General features: G+C 41.1%; 1 protein-coding gene across 4 annotated transcripts in view; it reads left to right on the top strand.

The window, feature by feature from the left end:
• Positions 1-20011, top strand: part of ADIPOR2 (adiponectin receptor 2) — a 45059-nt gene that overhangs the window by 15292 nt on the left and 9756 nt on the right. For all 4 annotated transcript variants that reach the window (XM_069003662.1, XM_069003663.1, XM_069003665.1 and 1 more), the window contains exon 2: positions 7291-7526. In XM_069003662.1, the coding sequence (XP_068859763.1) occupies positions 7359-7526 (168 nt within the window). In that variant the 5' untranslated portion in view covers positions 7291-7358. The remainder of the gene's footprint in view (positions 1-7290; positions 7527-20011) is intronic.

The following is a 20011-nucleotide window of genomic DNA, read 5'->3' as shown; positions in this document are numbered from 1 at the left end:
GCTGAAGAAATGCCATTGCTGAGGGCAGCTGAAGCAGTAACTTCACTTTGTTCTTACTTTTTTTCTAATACGGGAATGCAGATATTCTGTAGACCAAACCTGTCAGACACAAAACAAAACACTGATGAGCAAGCTCACAACCTCGTGTGTAAAGCTTATCAAGATTATCAGTAAAACCAGAGAGCAGGTGCTTCCAAAAACTGGGAAGAGTGTCAGCTCTTTACAACCCGGCCTCTGAATCCTGTGAGCTCTATTAAAAGTAGGGACCTTGGTAAGGTGGCTGGTTTGCTGTGCCAGGTGTGGTCTGCCCTGGTCGACAGGTCATAGTAAAGGCCACGGTGTGTGCATACAGAACGATTAAAGGTTAGGGCCAACAGCTAACTGCCAGGTTTTCATTAGGCTAGGAAAATTCTGCCTATGATATCTGTAGAGTTAAACCTTTGGGGCTGGGGTGCTGCCCTCTGTCACGTTGTCCACGCTGTTTCCCCGCTAGTGCGTTGAGCCAGTGCACTTCATGCGTTCGACGGCATTTGCGCTTTACACGGCAAATGATGATCTCATTCCCCTCCCCTGGTTAGTGGTTTTCCATGGTGTCACCTGGAAGGGCTTGTGACAAATATCAGAGTGCCTCTGGGGTGGGCAGCTGTGAGAAGTGGAGCTGTTCATTGCCCAAACAGGGGAAAGTGGAGCTGCCCCCTCTGGGCACCAGCCAGGCCTTAAATCTGTGCAGCGGTGGCATCCAAATAAAGAGATCTCCAAGCAGGCCAGTAAGGAGCACTGAAGGCAGCTGTCCTAAGGATTTGCTGGTGGAAGTTTGCAGCCTGAAACATGTGTATTCCTCTTTGGTTTTCAAAGCAGGGCTGCAGCATTTGTTTCTGTACAGTTGCTCCAGGCCTTGGAGCATTTTCTTGATCTGTAAAAGATCTTGATTCAGTTTTTAGAGATTGAAACACAGGCTTCCTAGGAGGAAGGGTAGGGGAATACTTGTCTCTGGATTGCTGCTATCTTGGTGCCCTTTACATTCCCATGCAAAGATTCTCTCTGTAGAGGGGCTAAAGGAATGTAACCTCAGTTTCGTGGTCTAGCTCTGGATTTTAGTGCCTGCTCCAAATACTTTGATTTCTTCATCTTCACCCAACAGTTTTGTGAATTGGATGTCCTTGAGGCAGTAGCTAAAAGTATGTATTCTGAATTTTCACTTAAAAGAAAAGTGATGTTTAATTTCAGTCTTTCACTTCTAGGCAATCTGTGATCCCAAGTGTTACTAGCATAAAAGAACTGCATCTTTTTGTTGTTGGCAGCCATGAAGCAAGTTGGTGTGAGTAGCATGCCACAGAAATAAAATTGTTAAAGGGCAAAAGATGGAATGTTTTTCACTTGGAGAAACAGCCATTTAATGAAAAGTGAACCAAAAGCAGGTTTTCCAGGTCTGGGCTGTGGATATTTGTGGAATGTAATGTGAAAAGAACTTGAACTTCTGTTCTTAGTTTTGTACTGCTTTTGTGACAGTTCACTTGGTTTTGGTTTATTGAAGAGTAGAACCGATTTACAGCAGTCATCCAGTCTGTAAGGACCGGACATTGTGCTCTGGAGGTGGGCCAACCTCTGACATAACTCTTAACTCAGTTAAAAAACTGGGGTCCAATTTGCAGTACAAATTGGACAAATGTAACAATGTAATGGGATCCTCTGAAAGGGAAGCATTTCGATAATGCAGGCAGGCTGCTGGCTTGTTCCCTTTCTTTGCATCCAAATGCATCAGAATGTGCTTGATTGTTTGCCTCTGCAGCCTGCTGTGAAATAGCTTAGGCTGAAGCGTCCAGTGACAGTTTACAAGTTACAAAGACAGCTTTTTGGCCACTGACCCTCTGCGGGAGTCTAATCTTTGTTTTGTAGATGCCTCTTTATCTAGGGAAATTACATCAAGAAAAGAGGTGTTGGATTACTTCCTCATGGCTCCTCATTGTTAAAGATGACCTCCAAAGAATTTTTACAGCCTGATTCTTACTTTTCCTTTAGGGTACATTGAGAAAACAAAGTCTCCTGTGAGAATTTCCTTCTCCTCCTGTTCATACATACCCTTGTTTGCTTTGTTTTTCACTGTAGCTTTAGAGAATATTTGGAATGTTAACTGTGAATGTTTAACTCCTGAATTGAAAAAGACAGCTGAATGGTTACAAAACTGTTAAATAAAAAAAAAAAAATAAAAAGAAGATAAAAATCCTGTATTTCAAGTTGGCCTTACTGTACTATTTGTGAGGGACTACTTGTGACAGAAGCTCCCTACCAGAAGATAGTACTAGAAATACAATGTGCCAAGAAAAGTGCATTTCAATCACTATACCTTATTTCACTCAAGGTAGCCAGAATCAACTGTTTCATAGGCACAAAATTCCCCATCACCCTATGTAAGCTGTGTTCTTACCCAGTCAGTCTGTCCATGGGTTGTAATGGAAGTGCTCTGCCATTTGTGCCTGTGCTGACAGTTCTGGGAATGGAATTGTGCCTATTCTATTCCCGAGGCCTTGCCTAAACCACTGGGGATTTGGTAAAGTCTCACTGTTCAATCAGCTTTGCTGTTCCACTGGCACGCTTGTAGCTGCCATGGCACGTGGACACAGGCAAGGCAAAGTTTGTAGACTGATACAGCATCTCGTACAAAAATTTTTGGGCACTCAAGCCCTTCATTAAACATTAAGCATTAATGAATATTCTGAGAAATGTGTAGCCTGAAATTTTCACGATGGTCTTTTGTTCTTTTGGTAAGTTCTGTTAGGGGGAATGAGCTAATCTTAGGAAGAATTATCCACTGTCTATACATTGTTTGTGCTGCTTTAATGGATGCTTTGGAAGAGGATTATCAAGGAAACAGCATACAGTGGATGCCATAGCCTACCTGCACAGGAAAGTCCCTGCCAGAAAGGCAGCTGAGAGGGGAGTGTAGGGAGAAGCAATTTTCATTTTCCTACAGGCAGAATTAAATACCTTCTGAGGATCATTCTTGTGCTGCTTACAGGAAAGAACATACTGACTAGAGTGGAGTACTGGAGAGATTGCTTTGCTTAGGGGTAGGGGGAGGTAGTCTGACCATCCAGGCTGTGTTTTGTCCTAAAAAGGGAGTGACAGATCTTTTAAATTTAATTACAAACACTACCGTTAATGTGTTTTCTTTGTTTTACTGCCATGTGTCATGGTTTAGCTTAGGCAGTAAATCAGTCCTTGTGCCAGGTGAATTCTGGGAGGTTAGAAGGGCTGTGGTGCTTATCCTAGGGAGTGTCATATAGAGAATAATAGCATTATCCTGTGGTGCTTAAGTTTGTGTAACTAGTCTTTCCATGTCAAGGAGTGAAGCAGCGTCCTAAATACGCCGCAGTTGTGGGTGTTGACTCCTGTGCCGTTGCACAGTGGCAGTGAATGCTGAAATAATACTGCCTGCTCGTTCTGTTTGGAAAGATGGCAGGGCTGAGCCGCGGACTGGCACTGACTGTCCTCTGTGGGGTTGGCTGGCCGCTGCTGAACCGGGCTGGAGGGAGCAGCTGAGGCTGCTCTAGGGGTGTGTGGCAAGGCAGCAGCACACAGAGCTGGCTGAAGGAGTGCCTCGTTTTGTGTTCATAGGCTGTGTTTAGAACTCTGCTTCTCTTAAACTGCTAAGTCCTTTCTAAAAGCTGACGGAGCATCTAGAAGTTTTCTGTATTAAAAAACCCAACAGACCAAACTCTGTAGATGCTTTTCTCAGCTTATTTTAAGCACAGCAGGAACTCACTGATTCATCTACATGCTGATATTATGTATGCAATCATTAAGTAGATTTTAAGTCATAATGGCAACTTCCTCTTTAAATGGAAGCTAATTTTAATGACACCTTTAATTTGCATGCAACAAAAAATGTTGAAGGACTTTATTTATGAGATTTATCATCTCAATGAAACACAAAGCAATATTTTCCAAGACCTCAGGTGTTCTATAGATTTCTTTTTTCTAGTTTGTTTTTGTGAACTGTGCAGTCTTAGTCTCTTCACAGTGTTTCAACCATCATCTTCTGGTTAGATGCTACTGCCCATACTTAGACTTCCTAATTTCTTAAGAAGAGGTCATTGTTCACTGAGCTGTGAGTCATAGAAACGTTAAGATAGAGCTTAAAGACCACCTATGCCTTTCCTGTTCATAGTCTTCACTGCTGTCTTTGACCTGTGAACAGATATTTCAGGCTATTAGCACTTCTGTGTTGGCACCTTCCTGTTGCATTCAGTCATCTATTTCTTGCTGTTGTATTACATTTTTAAAAAGAACTAAGACCCAGTAGAGATGCTTTTGGATTAGCTTTTATCTTGCTTACCTTTGCATGCTCATTTAGGGCAAGCATATTTAGCACTAAGAGGATCCTGCATGAATGACATGGAAACATCTTAGTTCACTGAACAATCCCACTGTATTTTCAAGAAACAACAACCTCTATTTCTGCAGAGCTCTGAAGATCAGCTCTACTGCTGAAGGCAAATCTGACTCGCTGGAGGTGAAATGCATCTTTTATTTTTAACCTTAGTGAATGCTTGGCAGCGAGTGCTCGTGCAGTAAATCCTCAAGGCCTGATGTAAAAGTCTCTTGGCATTCCTGTATCTTCTTGTATTAGCAGAGCCTTTCGCAAGCATCTCGGCCAAATGTGGTTCAGCCTGTTGTGTGGCTGTACTTCATCCCAGAGCATTGCTCCCACAATGTCACAGAGGTGATGTAAGGACAGGCCATTAGGCAATATAGTGGTAATGCAGCACACAGGGGCAATGCTATTGCTTAAATCTGGCAGAAAGAAGAACCAGTAAAGCTTGCTGGTTAAACGTCTCATGAAATTGCCCAATCTGTGGAAGGAACTAGGGCTGTTAGTACTGACTACCTGTTTGAAATGTGTGGAATAGCAGGTAGGGGGGTGTGCCTGTGTGTAACTGTTGTTTATAAACAGCTGCTCTGCTTACTTGCATTTTTCTGGTTTTAGCTACGGTTTCAAATTGGTTCAGTGTACTTGTTGTGGTCTAACCCCAGCGGGCAGCTAAGCCCTACACAGCTGCTTGCTCACTCTGCCCCGCTGGGATGGGGGAGAGAATCCTAAGAGTAAAAGAGAGAACCTGTGGGTTCAGATAAAGACAGTTCAATAAGTAAAGCAAAAGTTGTGGATACAAGCAAAGCAAACCGAGGAATTCATTCACCACTTCCCATGGGCAGGCAGGTGTTCAGCCATCCCCAGGAAAGCCAGGCTCCATCACATGTAATGGTTACTTGGGAAGAAAATTAGCTCTATCCCAGCCAAAACCAGCATAGTACTGTACTGAAATGAGTCTCTTACAGGTTGCCTTTTAGATTAAGGTGCCCATTAGCTTAGTTTCAAGCTGTAGTTGTTGTTGCATACTCTTTTCTTTCTTACATCAGTTTTGCCAAATGGCAGTGTGATTATGCCTTCATGTTTCTTGCATAAAAATAGAATTGTGAATTGGCTGCTTGAAATACGACAAAAACAGTCAAGATTTCAGTTCTCTGGCTTTCTAAATATTTGTTCCTGCTCTTAAAATCTACTTGCTCAACTTCTTCACTGAGCTTCCTGTGTAATGTTGCTAAACCTCATCTTAATTCTCCTGTGGCCCTTGTGTTTACCAAGTAAACAGCTGTGGCTGTTTTAGATGTTGCTTCTCAGATGGAGGTTGCTGACCCTGTAGTGAAGGTAGCAGGAAGGTGGGGATGCCATCTGCTCTACTGTCAGATTGTCACCTTACCATCTTGGGTGATTAAAGCAGTGTGCCATACTGAAATCGGACAACTTGGTATCATTTAGTTCTGCAGAGTCTGTTACCTGCTCATTAGCAGCTCTCTCCTCTGAGGATTGCCAGGCAGCTGAGGGGATATAATATTACAAACTGCTGCAGCAAAATTACCTATAGCCCATTTGTCAGAGCTGAGAATTACCTTGTAGTGATCATATGTAAATGAAATGAGTTCCTGTAAGGACAGAATACATTATTTATTGGCTTTTTGGAGGTGACATTTTATTACAAAACTGCCAATATCAATTCCCCATCTTATATTTTTAATTTTCCCTCCTACATTATGACAAATTTCAGCATCATTTATTGGCCACTAAAATTCCAATTTAATTATGCATACTGGCAAGTTAAAACTTGTTAGATGGGTTGTCTTAATGTTATGTGTTAGTACATCTGAGTACTTAGGTGCTACAGTAATAAGAATGACTCCAAGTGATTAGTACAAAATGGATAGATTGTCATTCAGAGTGATTCTGAAGCCTCAGCTGTGGCTTCATTCTCATAATACATTCTGATGCTTTGTGGCACTCAGATTGTTCTCTGGAGATTGTGCCTCCCAAGGCTACCAGTGTCAAACAGGTATCTCTTAACTGGCTGCTGAAGTGACACCACACAGTGATGTACAAAACAAATGTGACCAATAATACTCTTGGATGAGGGCTCAGATTAACAGTTGTCAACAAATTTCTGTAAATTTGATCAAATCTTTAGCATTTTGAGTTAAATTTACCCTGAATCCTTTTTGCAGTGTTGTAAATGTAAAATACAATTACTTTTCTGAGTAGAAATCATGGTTGTCATTTTCTGGGGGATTTACCTGTTTCTGATGGCTCTGATGGAATGAACAGTGTTTAAATTTGTGTGCTCTAATTCCTTGCACAAATAAAGGTACAAACCTGTTCCTGGCAGTGATTGTGACCGTGTTAATTCAAGCAAGGGAAGCATAACTGCTCTGTGTGCTACTGCCCTCCTTGCAGTCTGTTTAAAATCAGTTGCTGCTTGAGCTCTGCTTGAGCTTTGCTTGATTGCTATTACCAGTACTTAATGTCCTAGTTTTGGTGAAACCTAGACTGGATAACTGAGCTTGGGTATGAGCTTCATATCTGCAAAAAATACAATAATTGTGGAGTATAAGTAGATTATTTCTAAATAGTATTTACAGCCTGGTGCTTGCAACTTTGTAGAAATAATTCATTAAAAATTGCTGTGCTTTTGTAGATTTACTGTTTTATGAAGCTCACTTTTCTATCATCCTTCAGAGTTGTGTTTCACTTGTGTTAGGGTATGAAACTAGTAGTGGTCTCAGGATGAGAATTCATTATCCAGCAGCATGGAAATCTGTGTAAATGATCTGGTGGGAGTTCGGGCACATGTAGAAGCAGTTGTAGCTGTTTGGTAGCTCGTAAGCAAGCTCTTCTTCCAGCCAACTTTTGCACTCTTCTTTTCAACTTCAGTTGAGTTACACAAACCATTTGTGTTTCAGAGCCAAGACATAATCAGCCAAACTGAACCAAGAAGAAAGAGAATATTTGAGAAGGCTTCCAGCATCTCATGAATGAGCTAACGGAACTCGATAATGCTGGTTCTCCAGAGCCAGGTCTACGGCTCAGAAAAGGACACATGTCTGACACTGCAACAACACAGGCAACCTTGGAAGAGGACAGCTCTCAGGAGAGCCTTCTTCTAGTGGAGCCACCACTGTCTTCTGATCAGGAAAATGTAAGTCATATGATTCCATGTTAGGCTTGATAGGAAAAATGAGTTTTGACATAAGTGCTTCAGCATTTTAAATAGCTTTCAGAAATGTGGACCGTGAGCCTACAACCTTTTAATGCCTGCTAAATAACTGTAATAATACCAGGAAGATTCCAGAAGTATGCAGTTGAATGTATGGGAACTTGGGTGACAAGACTGGGCATAACTAGTTTTACCAGCTTTTCTGTTTTTATTTTGTCCTCAAAGAAATGGGACTTGTATTGGTTTGTTCTCTGCTGAGATGCTGCTCATACAAAAGTATTTTTGTTATTTAATTTTCAATTAATTATAAGTGAAAGGAGAAGTATTGACTCCGGTTGCATATAATCAGAACCTTGGCTAATTGATATCTTTCTGATGATTAGGACAGAAAGATCTGTTTGCAAGCATTCCTGCTGGAATTAGACTAAACAATGCACGATATCCTGTCTCAGACAACAGCCAGTAACAGACTCACAAGGAAGAGCAAAAGGATGGGGAAGCACCTTGTGTTGCTTGCCTCGGGCACTCTCCCAGCCTTTAGCAGCTGGTGGCTCACACATTTTCTGAACCAATGGCAGTGTTTATAAATTTTTGGTGCATGAACCTTTGGAAGTTTTAGCAGCCAGGAAGTGCAGAAAGGCATCTGCAGCTTAATCAGGTGTTCTACAAAGACAGTGTCTAAGCACTGGACAGAAGTACCTTCTGGTTAGACAGTTCCAGAAATGTAATTAATGCTTCTCCCAGGATATATTCAGGTGGATATCAGCATAGTTAAGTGGAAGAGGCATTTGTCTTAGGCTCACTATCCAGTTTATCATGGATTAATGAGTTTACTGTATCAGCTCAGTCACAGCAACTGTGTGATTTTAGCCAGCAGCAGAAACATGCTGGTGCTACTTAATGTATGTTGGGCTGTGGCTGTAATTGCACTTGCCACAAATTCTGGGTGTGTGCGTGGCCCCCTGTCATGGATCAGCTGACACAAGAGCTGGTATTTGCCTTCTCAGCTTGATGAGTTGGAGCCCTGACAGAATTTAGTTCTGTGCATTCTTGTAATGAGAAGTCAGGGTTGCTGTTCATGTCTAGTAAGCCAAGCCAAGGCGCTCGCAGCTGTACTGCTGGGACTTCTCTAAGGCATTCTCAGTCCCATGATGAGGGAAATACCCAGAGTCATCTTCTGCTTTGTAGAAGGTTGTGAAACGTGTTTAGGGTGGAAGGTCTTGGCCAAGACTGGTTAGAAAAAGAAAAGTTGAGTTGTGCTAGCAGATATTTTGAAGTTACATGTCTATCTGTTGGTGTGTTTGGGATCATCTGTTTTGAAGGCTGTTTTCATTCTTGCCTCTGACTTTCCTGGTTGAATAATGAGAGTTACCTGTTGCCTGTGGATGGAATAACCAAGGTAAAAGTCCATAATTGGTTATGTGCTTTAATTCTTTCTGTACGTTTGCTTAGCTACACAGAAATTATCTGGATGAATCAGTGTTTAATTCTAACATTTTGGAAATTAAATGATTGAAGTACTTTCATTCCCTCTTTCAGACATTCTTAGCACATGTTGTCTTTTTGGTTTTTTGCTTTCATCCATACAACAAAAGTTTGTGGGTTTTTTTGTTTTGGCTCACTGCAAATGTTTGGCTTTCTCGTGTTTGATTTCTCTTTCCTGGTCTTCTAAAGTGCTGTCACAGAAATTTGTTTTTGCCATTTGGGCCTTGCTGTTCTAGCTTAATCTGTATCACTTTCTCTGCCATAGATGGCCTCCTGCCTTTTTGAATTGTTTTTTACCTTTTTATTCCTGTCCTCTGTGATTTCTTGGGTTTGTTAGTATGATGTCTTTAAATTGTTTTTTGTCTTAAAAGGCTGAATAATTGATGCTTCTAATGGATCATCCCAAAACACTTTGCTGTTAAAAGTACCAATATTGGCTTGCCAAATGGCCTTTATTATGTGATATTTTGCAGTGTTCCAAATAATCTGGAAAAAACATTATGCTATACATCTTCCTCTGCCTTGTGTAAGCCTCAGCACAGCTGTTGCTCGAATGTCAGCTAGGATTCACTCTTCTGCTCTGCTGTGCATTCTGGCTCTGTGCAACTGTCTCAGCAGAGAGACTTATTAGTTCATTAGCATGACTTATAAGTTCAAAAGCCTGATTTTCCTCTGGTCTGGAAGAGGTTCATGTTTAGATAACAGTAATAGAAGGATATTGTTCTTGGCTAGATGGCAATAGTACTCAGGCACTCAAGCTAAACATAGCCTTATAAAAGGTCTCAAGTAGTGCTCACTGCATTAGTGTTTAGTGCTAAATGCAGCCACGATGGAGGAGCTGATGGTAACAATTCCTTGTTGGAGGAGGGAAGTGGATGAGGGCTGTGTAGTGTCTTGATGGTAGAACACCCATCATCATTTAATATGCTATTAAATGCTTCTACTTAGGAAAAGCTGTTATCATAATAAATATGTATTCTAAAATGTACTGGGCCTAAGACTTGAGGTATTAGTGTAAAAATATGTATCTTTTTATCCTGTGATAATATTGCATTGTTTATTTTCCCACTGCCTCCTATTACCCTGCTTACATCATTGCAGCTCTTTACTTATATAAAATCTTCTCCAAACTCTCCTGTACAAGATTCCTTTCCCTACTTGTATATCCACTTCCTGCTCCACTTGTAGAAGTAAGCAGTCTGAGCTCTTAAGAGGTAGTAGTTGATTTTGATGAATTATTTTAATAGTCTTTTCTAAGAAGGAAAGCATGGAAGCGTGTCATTATGTTGTTCAGAATTACTTTCCATCTTCCTCACAGCTTGCATTGTATACTGTGTACTCCTCATTTTGATGGGCCAAAATATTGGTCCTCATAACTAGTAAAGCATTTTCTTGGGAAAGAAAATTGAGATAATATTAAGAAATAAGATTTACTCCTAAAAGTTTTTTTTCTGAGGCTTTTGACCCTGGCACCAGTAACCTACCTGGGAGGTTGCATAGCTGTGAGCTAAAAATTAAAGATCTTACTTCCTGTAAATTGTGGCATTCAGATACATGTAGCAAAGAATTACTAGCCATATTGAACATGCTTATTCAAAATAATAATGACACAGCTGCATCCTTCTGCCAGTGCTGTTAATCTGCCAATTATATAGTGATTCCTATGAGAAGATACAAATCATACAACATCAATATCCTATTTATACCCAAACCTCTCAGTATGTGTTTTATTCCATAACTCTGTTCTCTCCTAGAGTGCAAATATGTCCACAGATTATCCCCTCTTCCAAGTACCAGTTCCAAGGACTAGATACACATCTTGCTATCTTTAAACATGAACTTAGTGTAGTGGCAGGTGAGTGGTGAGCCTTCTGTGGTTTGGAGAAATAGTAACCATTTGTCTGTATGGTAAGCATTTGATGATGAGAAAGGGATCAAGCAAGCTGCATATTTCTTCTCATTCCTTCAGCAGTTTAAACCTTTTTTCCTTTTTCTGGTTTACACTATGTGCTGATAAGGCATTTTTCAGCAGGTGCTTCCCTCCTGTAGCATCCTGGATTGCCTTGCCTTTGGAACAGCATCCTTTCTCCTGTCCCAGAGTTTGTGTGTCTTAACTGCCTTTGCAATTCCATCAGTGATAGTTCCTAAAGAAATCTCTCCTACTGTGACTTTGTTAAGCTGACACAATCAAATGCATGTGACTTCTTACAATGTGATGAATGGGATCTTTATGCAGCCCTGAAACCCTGTGCTTGACTCTTTCCTTTTGTACTTAAACCTGTCCGTGGCAGGAGGTAAACAAAAGAACTGTTTTCTTTCCCTTTGTTTCAGTCCTCGGGTTTTCTGTGCTTGGATGCCGATTGCTTTCATCTTCCGTGCAGTTGAGCTGCGCTGTGCAGTTGTCCTGTGTGGCACCAAAATGTGCCCTTAAAGTGGAGACCTGTTGCTTTGAAGTGTTTGGTAACCTACAGTAAGGTTCTGGGAGGAGGTTTGTGTAGCCCTCAAGTCATCTGAATGGGCAGAAGAAATTTGGGTGAATACTCCTCCGGATTGCTTCTCAAGGGAGTATGGGCTTTCAAAGGAGAACTTAATTGACCTCTGACAAATTTCATGATATATCCATGTACCTACAGGAGTCTTTCTAGAACATAAATACCAAAGTGACTTGAAAGAGGAAGGCAGAAGGATGTAACAGAATTTCAGGTACAAAAGAGAATTTCTAGAGTAATTGAGGGTGAGCAAATGACTCAAGGCTTTTAATTTGAATCCTAGGACTTACTCAAAGCCTTCTCTGTTACAGAAGTGTTTACGTGTTATCTATGGAGGCAGACCACAGACATACTTTTTGGTATTGCAGAAGGGTGCATGTAAATAAATGGAATAATCAGCTTGGCTTTCTGGTGCATGCCAGCTGAGTGAAAAAGACTGAGGTGAAGTCTTGAAGGTCAAAGGGAGACATTTGAGTCTTAGGAATAGTCTTTCTGGAGCTAATAATTGTTAATTCTGATTGTGTGAAATTTCATCCTTTGTAGGTCTACTTGCAAGTTTAAACCATTTAGCTTTCTTTTCAGTCTGGCGTTTTTCTATTGGTTCTTTGGGGTTATGATTGCAAAGTTGGCATTTGCTTCTGTATTTGCCTTCTTCCTCCATTGCATTGCAGGTTTTATTCGTAGAGTGTGAATGGAAGAGGCCTGGCAAAATCAAGTTTGAGGTCCCACCAGAGCACATTTCCTTTTGTTTTAAAGCTTATTGTGTTCAAATGTTATTGTTCTGTAGATTTATTTATTACCTCTTCCTTTCCTCCATTTTTGCAACTCTTGGGAAGAAATGTTATTTCTTTGAAAGCATGTGAGTTGACATTTTGCTTCAGATCAAAAGATCTTAACATCTGCATTTCTCCTTCACTTGCTGTTCTAAGAACTGGAAGTAATGTGAATTTTACTCAGACTCCTAGTCACTGAAGTGCTTGAGTAGAGTAGATTTTTTTTTTTTGGTACAGTAAAGCATTTTTGGTTACACAGAGCAGAATATCTCCAAGTATTCCCACTTAGACAGTATGAGGACAGTGTGACACGTTTATGGAGATGGTTTCCAGGCTCCACAGGCCTGAGTTGGTCAGATGCTGATGCCTCCCTTGCTGGCAGTTGATGTGCCTGGGTTATGAACAGACTGGGAGAGCTTGAAAGGCTGCAGAAAAGGCAAACTGGTGACCCAGTCAGGCATTCTCAGGCAGTGCCCAGAAGGCTGGTAACGTGTAGGAAATGTCCATGTCTCTGTGCCTGCTCTGTCTCCCAGAAAACTCTCACCGAATTACCAAGGAATTTGTCCTAGGTGAAGGCTGTTGAGTTGCAGCTGGATTCAACTGTGTCCCATTACTGTGGAGTGTTTCCGTGCTTTGGGAGGGAGGGGAAGTGGTGGTGCTCAGAGTTTGCTGCCTGCCAGCAGGTTTTGTAACCATTGCTTGCTGTGCTGCGTGTTGAAACTAGGAAAGGGAGGGAGTAGCTCTGTTTATAATTCACTGGCACAACAGTTTCCCTGGACAAGGGTTGGATTCCACGGGTTTTGCCTTTGTTCTCCTGGAGATCATATCTGCCTGATTTGGGCAGCAGCGGGGGGGTGCGTCGACCTTTCACAGTGATAGAAGAGAAAAAAATAGTGTTGTGCTGGTGGGTTAACTTGCATCTTCCTCCAAATGTTTCAGATTGATTGACTCTGCTGTTATGTTAAGTTCAGGAGTACACTTTCAATCTCTCTTTGTTTATTTTTGTAACAGAGCACTTCTTTTTCCATAAGCCCAGCATGCTTGTTTTCTTTTTCTCCTGTCAGGATTGACAATGGTAGAGGAGCAGAAAAAGGCACATGAGACTCTTCTGCAGTAGAAACAATTTGTACAGGCTCTCCCCCAAACTGTACTGATGAGCACATGTGGGCATTGGGGCCTTGGGCCCCCTCAAATACTGGGCATTGACAGAAAATCAGTAGCTGCTGCTGCTCAGAGGTTCAACAGACCCTTTCCATCTGAAGATACTTAAGAAGGGCGCTAGTTCTAATCAGTGTTCTAGCAAGGCTGTTGAAACCAAAATGTGACTTTGTCCTAGGACTATTTGCTAAATGCGTTTTGAATGTTGGTGCTTGTTTTTAATGGTGCCAGCAAGCAGTCACCCATGACCAGTTGTGTAAAGCTGTTTTCAAGTGCTATATTAAATGGACTGTATCTTTTATAAGAAGGTGACCTACAAAGGAAAAACATTAAACTCCAGGAACCTCCAAGTACTTGACATTTTGACCAACAGGCCTAAAGGGTTTTATGTGCTAATGAAAGACTTGTTTTGGTCCAGTGACAGCAAACGCAGCTTTGCACACCCTGCTTAGAGGATGGATGTAGTTGGCCTTTTGGAAACTGTGGTGTGGCTGTGTTTACAAGCTTGTCAGGGAAAATGTGAATTCTAAAGGACAAAGCTGTTATTTTAAAATAACTTGGTATGTGCAGAACTTAGGGGAGGTCGAGGAAAGTTTTATGGTGCTGTTCGTTTCCAGTTAATTTCTTACAACACAAAGAACATAAGTTGATGAAATTCTGAAAAATGTGCAACAGGCTTTTAGAAGAGATGGTGTGGCAGCACTTATTGCTGCTTCCCCCTTACAAAAGGCTGGTTGATAAAAGGTCAGTTGACAGAATGGGCACAGAGGAGTTGCTGCTGAAAAAAGCAATCTGGCCAGCTGAAAAGGATGTTATAGAGCTGTGATTAGAAAAATAACATTTTTATATTACAGCCTTGAACGTATCTTGGCCATTATGCTGAATGATCTCGAGTTACTGAATCTGGCACACTGCCCCAAGGAACATAAAATGACTTGAATGTCATGTTAAGCACTATTAATCATTCATCTGATGAGATCAAGATAAACAAGAGTAAGAACTCAGAGTCATGTCTAGACTTTGTGACTTCAGTTTAATATGGGGGATAACAGTGGTATTGTAAATGCAGCAGCATATGTTTGTAACTTGAGTTTTAGGAAGAAACTAGGGTATAAATACCGTGTCACATAATATGCCATGACTCAGTGTTAATCAAGACATTTGGTTTTTCTGAGCTATCTTGCCTGTGTTCCTACCAAGGCACAGAGTTCTGTCAGGGCAGAGATCAAGAAGAGAGTGGGGGAGTGTCTGTCAGCAGCTGAGGGGGAAGCAAGAATATTAGAACAGATACAGACTGCATCGTACTTTGAAAATTCCTGCGAAGGTGGGTTTAGGGCACTGGTGACATGGTGGTGGTGACTTGGCATGACAAACAGTTGACCTTTGAGACCTGGGAGTTCATTAACTGCAGAGCTTAATACTACATAGGTATGTGCATGGTCAATTAGGCTCCTGGGTAACTGAGTAATGGCTCTGTCTGAAAAGAAACCCTGATACAGAAAACTTGTGCCCTTTCTGGGGTTTAGGAGAGTTTTATTGCCATTACTAGTTGTCCTGGTTTTGACTGGGATAGCTGATTTTCTCCCTGGCAGCTGGTACAGTTCTGTGATTTGAATTTAGGATGAGAACAGCATTGATAACACACTGATGTTTTAGTTGTTGCTCAGTGGTGCTTACCCTGAGACAAGCACTTTTCAGCATCCCAGCTCTGCCAGTGAGGAGAGGCACCAGAAGCTGGGAGGGAGCGTGGCCAGGGCAGCTGACCTGAACTGGCCAAGGGGATATTCCATAGCATGCAACATCAAGCCCAGTGTATGAACTGGGGAGAGCCAGCTGGGAGCTGCTGATCCCTGCTGGGGGACGGGATGGGCATTGGTCAGATGGGGGTGAGGGAGGAGATGGCCACTTTTTACAGAGTAAAAGGTGGCTCCATTCAGATTTAACTTATGTTTTAGTTTGCACACTCAAATCAACAACATTGGTGACACTTTCTGAAGTGAACCAGAACTTGCTTGTCACCTGTGCAAGCAGCAGTCACGTGCAAACTCTGAAACTTTCTAGAAATCTTCAAACTGACATCAAGAAACTACAGACCTCAAGAGAATACACTTTGCTTGAAGTCCATTGAACATAACTTAGTGAAAAGTGGGAAAAATGTTTCTGGAATCTTTTTCTGCAATTATGAATTGACTTCGGACAGGCTTTTCCATAGTAAGGACATTATTAAACAGCGTGTCTATTAACAGATTTGAGAGTGATAGTATAGAAACTGTTAGTCTATGTGAGAAGGATAAGCTGTTGTAGTAGACAAGAGAAGTATGTTGCATTTACTAGAGCAGGTTTTACTGCACTTTTCTCTGTAACAGGATCTTTGGCTATGTGATCTGACATTTTTGGACTGCATTCAGATGAGAAATTCTTGTACTAAATGTAAACCTTTTTTTACCTTTTGTACCATTGCTATAGAAGAGTGAGATTTTACTGTTAAACTTATCTAATGATCAGCACTGTGCGATTGAACTCTAGGGTGTCTTGCTCTTCGTTTGCTCTGGTGCTCTAAGTCTTGGGTTTGGTATTAAACCTCTTTGATCCCTACCAAAACATGCTCTGAAATTCTTGTTTGGATGATGATCTGTCCCTGGAAGTGTGTTGCCTGGCTCTCTTACAAAGTGCTATAATTAAGTCTGATTTCTACCTTTTTCTTCTGCATTCTTGTCTGTCACTGTTATCACAAAAGAAACTGTAACACTTAACAAAATAAAGTGAATATGGATAAACCAGTAAAGCTGGTTCCTCTGGATATTTTCACTTGTCCTTCAGGTTTGTTTGATTCTCTGGTACCGTTACTCAACTCAGATTGTGCTTATACATCTGTTAGATAATTTCCATCTCATTAGGTACCTGTGCTGGTTTTTGGTAGCTTTAACACTTTGGGAATTTGCAAAGGCAGTAGGATTAAAGTTGGAATGATTGCTTGGCATTTCCATAGAATTAAGTGTCCAGACCTTTTAGAGTGTAAGTACCCAGAAGCCATGATTTCTCATTAATGTGAAAGACTGATTGTATGCATTGCTGCATGTGTGCAGCAGAAGAGTGACAGCTGATGATTGTCATAAGTCTGCTTGTTACAAACGAGGGGTTTTTTTTAAAGGTACTCTAAAATGCTCTGAAGACTTCACAGAATTATTTAGTCAAACCTGGGATGCTTTAAAAGAAGTTGAGTAAATTAGATGATGTAAAAGAACATCTGGAACATCCCTTTGGCCTATGGTCTAGAAACTACAAAGGCAAAAGTTATTCTTGAAGCACTTAATTCAGGATAAACCATAGCTCATTAAAAGTGGGAGTATCAGAGTTTTCTTCTGGGCTCTCACTTCCTTCATGGTCTTAGACAAGTGATATTATTTACCCAATATGTTTCTGATTTTAAAATGTGATTCTGTGGGCAGGACTTAGAAATAGTTGAAAATGGGTCCTAAAAGAATGTGCCTGCTTGTGTTGTTATGGTCTAGAAGTAGTCTTGAATTTCTGATACAATCAGCCAAAGAGGAGAAAATAGGTGAGTCCTAAGATACGAAGGAACTTGTCATAGTGGAAGTGTTGCCTTCGGAGCAGAAGAGTGGTATTTTTTCCTTTCAGTTATTGCCTTAAGAACTGAAGGTCAGTAGACTCCTTCAGATTTCCAAGTGAAAACTGGTGTTGGTGTTGCCCTCCCCTGCAGATTTCTGGCTTCCAACAGACACAGTTTACTGTTCTTCCCAGTGAGACGGTACAGGAGGGAGTCAAGGGAGCATGGATGTTCCAGAACAGGCCTCATTTTGCCTCCTTAGCAAGAAAAGGACTAAGAAGCTGAGCTTTAGTTTTTTTCCCTTGAATGCTAATTTTGCAGTTTAATGGCAGGAAGGAGATAGTAAAATCAATTCCATTTTTTGGCAGTAATCTGGACTGTGTATATGATATGAATTCCTTTTATCACCAAAAGAAGCTCAGTAATGATTTGTTTGTAGGCACGTGGCCAAAATGCAAAGATTTTGGACTAGTTCAGAAATAGCTGTGCTCTTCAAGCTTTACAGTCTGCTCAAATTTAAGCCTTCCCATCATTCTAGAAATGGGAGTGTGTGCAGAGGGGGAAATGAACATTTTTTGGCTTTGAGTCACTGGGCTGACTGCAATGAATACAGGCTTTGATTCCATAAGGGACCTTTTCCCTTCAGTCCACCCAGTTGTGTAAGTTGAGGATGACTAACTTGTTCACCCCGTTTGAGCTGGTTACTGTGTGCTGCTGGGGGAGGGAGTTCTAGAGCAGCTGAAAGGCACAGCAGTGCTTCCTCTGTCAAACGCACTGGAACCTAAGTGCCAGCCTTGCTTTTCCATAAAGCATGCTCTTGGAAACCAAAGGTTTCTGTGGTTGCTAAATTGTGCAGACTGTCATGAGCATCTTATCCAGACTCCACAGCAGGGGACTTAGACTAGTTGATCTTTAAAGCTGCCTTCTAACCCAAACCATTCTGTGTTTCTATGACCTTGAGTTAATTATTTATGATACTGAAAACTGAGAATCCCAGAGAGCTCCATTAGTAGAAAAAGCCAGTAAAATTGACAGTGTGAGAAATAATGTCAGTGAATGTTGTTGAGTCAGAATGAAACCAAATTTTTAAAAAATTCCAATGCCTAACAGAAATTGTGCCTGTTTTAGAAGGATATTAAACCTGTTTGCATCTTGCTGGTGCCTTTCTGAGTAGAACTAGTGGGATAACCTAGGCAGAGTGAGTGTATTTAATACTGTCGTATTCTGCTGGAGAATCTGCTTAGAGCTGGTCAATGTATCAATCATTGCTGTAAAACATGAGAGATTGTTCAGAGGGGTTGTTCACTGGAATGATAAATGAAGGTGAGCAGACAGTACAGGGGACATGGGTTATCCACAAAGATTTGGTTATGCAATCAAGTTTTCCTAGTGTGGACAGATGTGAGGTCATATGTAAAACTTGAAGGATGTATATATTGTGTATTACATACCAGAAATTGCATTCTGGGTAAGCAGAATTGGGTCAAGAACTGATTGATGGGACCTCTTTGAAAGATGAAGCTTCAGTGACTGCAGCAAGCCTTGGGTACAAAAGCAGGTATTAGCATGTCATTTCTCTATCAAAACCCCAAAAATATTGAAGACTCTGGATAGCTCACTGTAGGCTAGAAGAAGTCTCCTTTTTTATTCAAAAATTAAAATTTTAAGCAGCTCATTGAGTTAACTTGGCAGAAACAGTTAATAAGGCTTTACACTAAGGAGAGAGCTGTGATGTGGGACACATGCACAGCCAGCTCCCATCCCTGGCTTGAACGTTCAGGGCATTAATCTGCATTGCTGATAATAATTTGTAGATAAAGTAAGTGAGGTTATATAGTATATTCTCAGCCATTTTGGATGGTGTTATTGATACATCATCTTGATTTGAAAGCTGTTAACCTTGATACGGGAATAGGAGGGGAAGAAGTGTTCTGGGAAATGTGGAGGAGGCCAGTCTCCCTCTATGCTGACTGTGGAGCTTTCTTGGCTTGGTCACAGGGTGCGTGGCAGCTCTCTGCATTAAGTCTGAAGGGTGCAAAAGCTCCTTCTCTCTTTCCTAGCTTCCTCCCATTTGTTTTCCTTGGAAGCTGAAGTGTTGAACAGAGTCTCTGATGGGCCATGAGCATTGCAGGAAGCAAACAGGAATGTAGAACTTCCATGGCCCCCTGCATCTCTCCTGCATGGGAAGCTAGAGTGTATCATAATATGCAGATGATGTGGTAAGTCATGATGGAGCAGAAAACTACCAAATGTTGTTCCTGTGAAGTTATTAATGATGTGTACCAGCCTGATATCCCAGCTCAGGAGATCATTTTAGTTTTCCTTTTCATAATTCTCTTGGTACACCTGGAGGAGATGGATGTTTCTCTTTATTTGAACTTTGCTTAAAACTCTGATCCCTGTTGCTGCTTTTCTTTGATAATTTGCCTTTGTCTAAGTGGCAGAAGTTTCATAGTAGTTCCTGAAATACCTTGAAAAATCAAACTAATGAGTAAATTCCAGTGCTGGATTACAAGCTGAACAGAAGAGTCAGTTAAACAGAATAGGTTTTTGGATTTGGACTGAAAATTGAGGTGAAACATTTCTAACAAGGTAAATGGATTCCTCTCCTTGACTTACCTTTTATTACCCTAAAATGCCAGATACATTATAGAGGCATTAACACCAGCACAGTGACATTGAAACATAAAATAGGGAGTAATCCTTCCCTAGAGGTGGGTATGCTGCAAGCCTCAGACTGCATACCTGGGATTTAATGAAGCGTGACTTAGAGGAGCACTGCTTGCTTCCAAACCTGCTGGAAACATATGCAGAATGGATTAGACATGTGAGTTGTTCTCAGATACCTAAGAATGTAATCATTTTTTTGCTTGTTCTTTTGAATTCTTTTCTCAGTGCTGTACATGGAAAGACTTCTTTATTTGCCAGGACCTCAAATCATAGTTCTGTGTGGAAAACAACATCACTTTTCTCTGTCTTTCTATAAAGCATTTT

The sequence above is a fragment of the Aphelocoma coerulescens genome, chromosome 1A (genome assembly GCF_041296385.1).
Source record: "Aphelocoma coerulescens isolate FSJ_1873_10779 chromosome 1A, UR_Acoe_1.0, whole genome shotgun sequence".
NCBI lineage: Eukaryota > Metazoa > Chordata > Aves > Passeriformes > Corvidae > Aphelocoma > Aphelocoma coerulescens.
The sequence above is the reverse complement of the archived record's forward strand: the minus strand, read 5'-3'. Positions and strand labels throughout refer to the sequence as shown.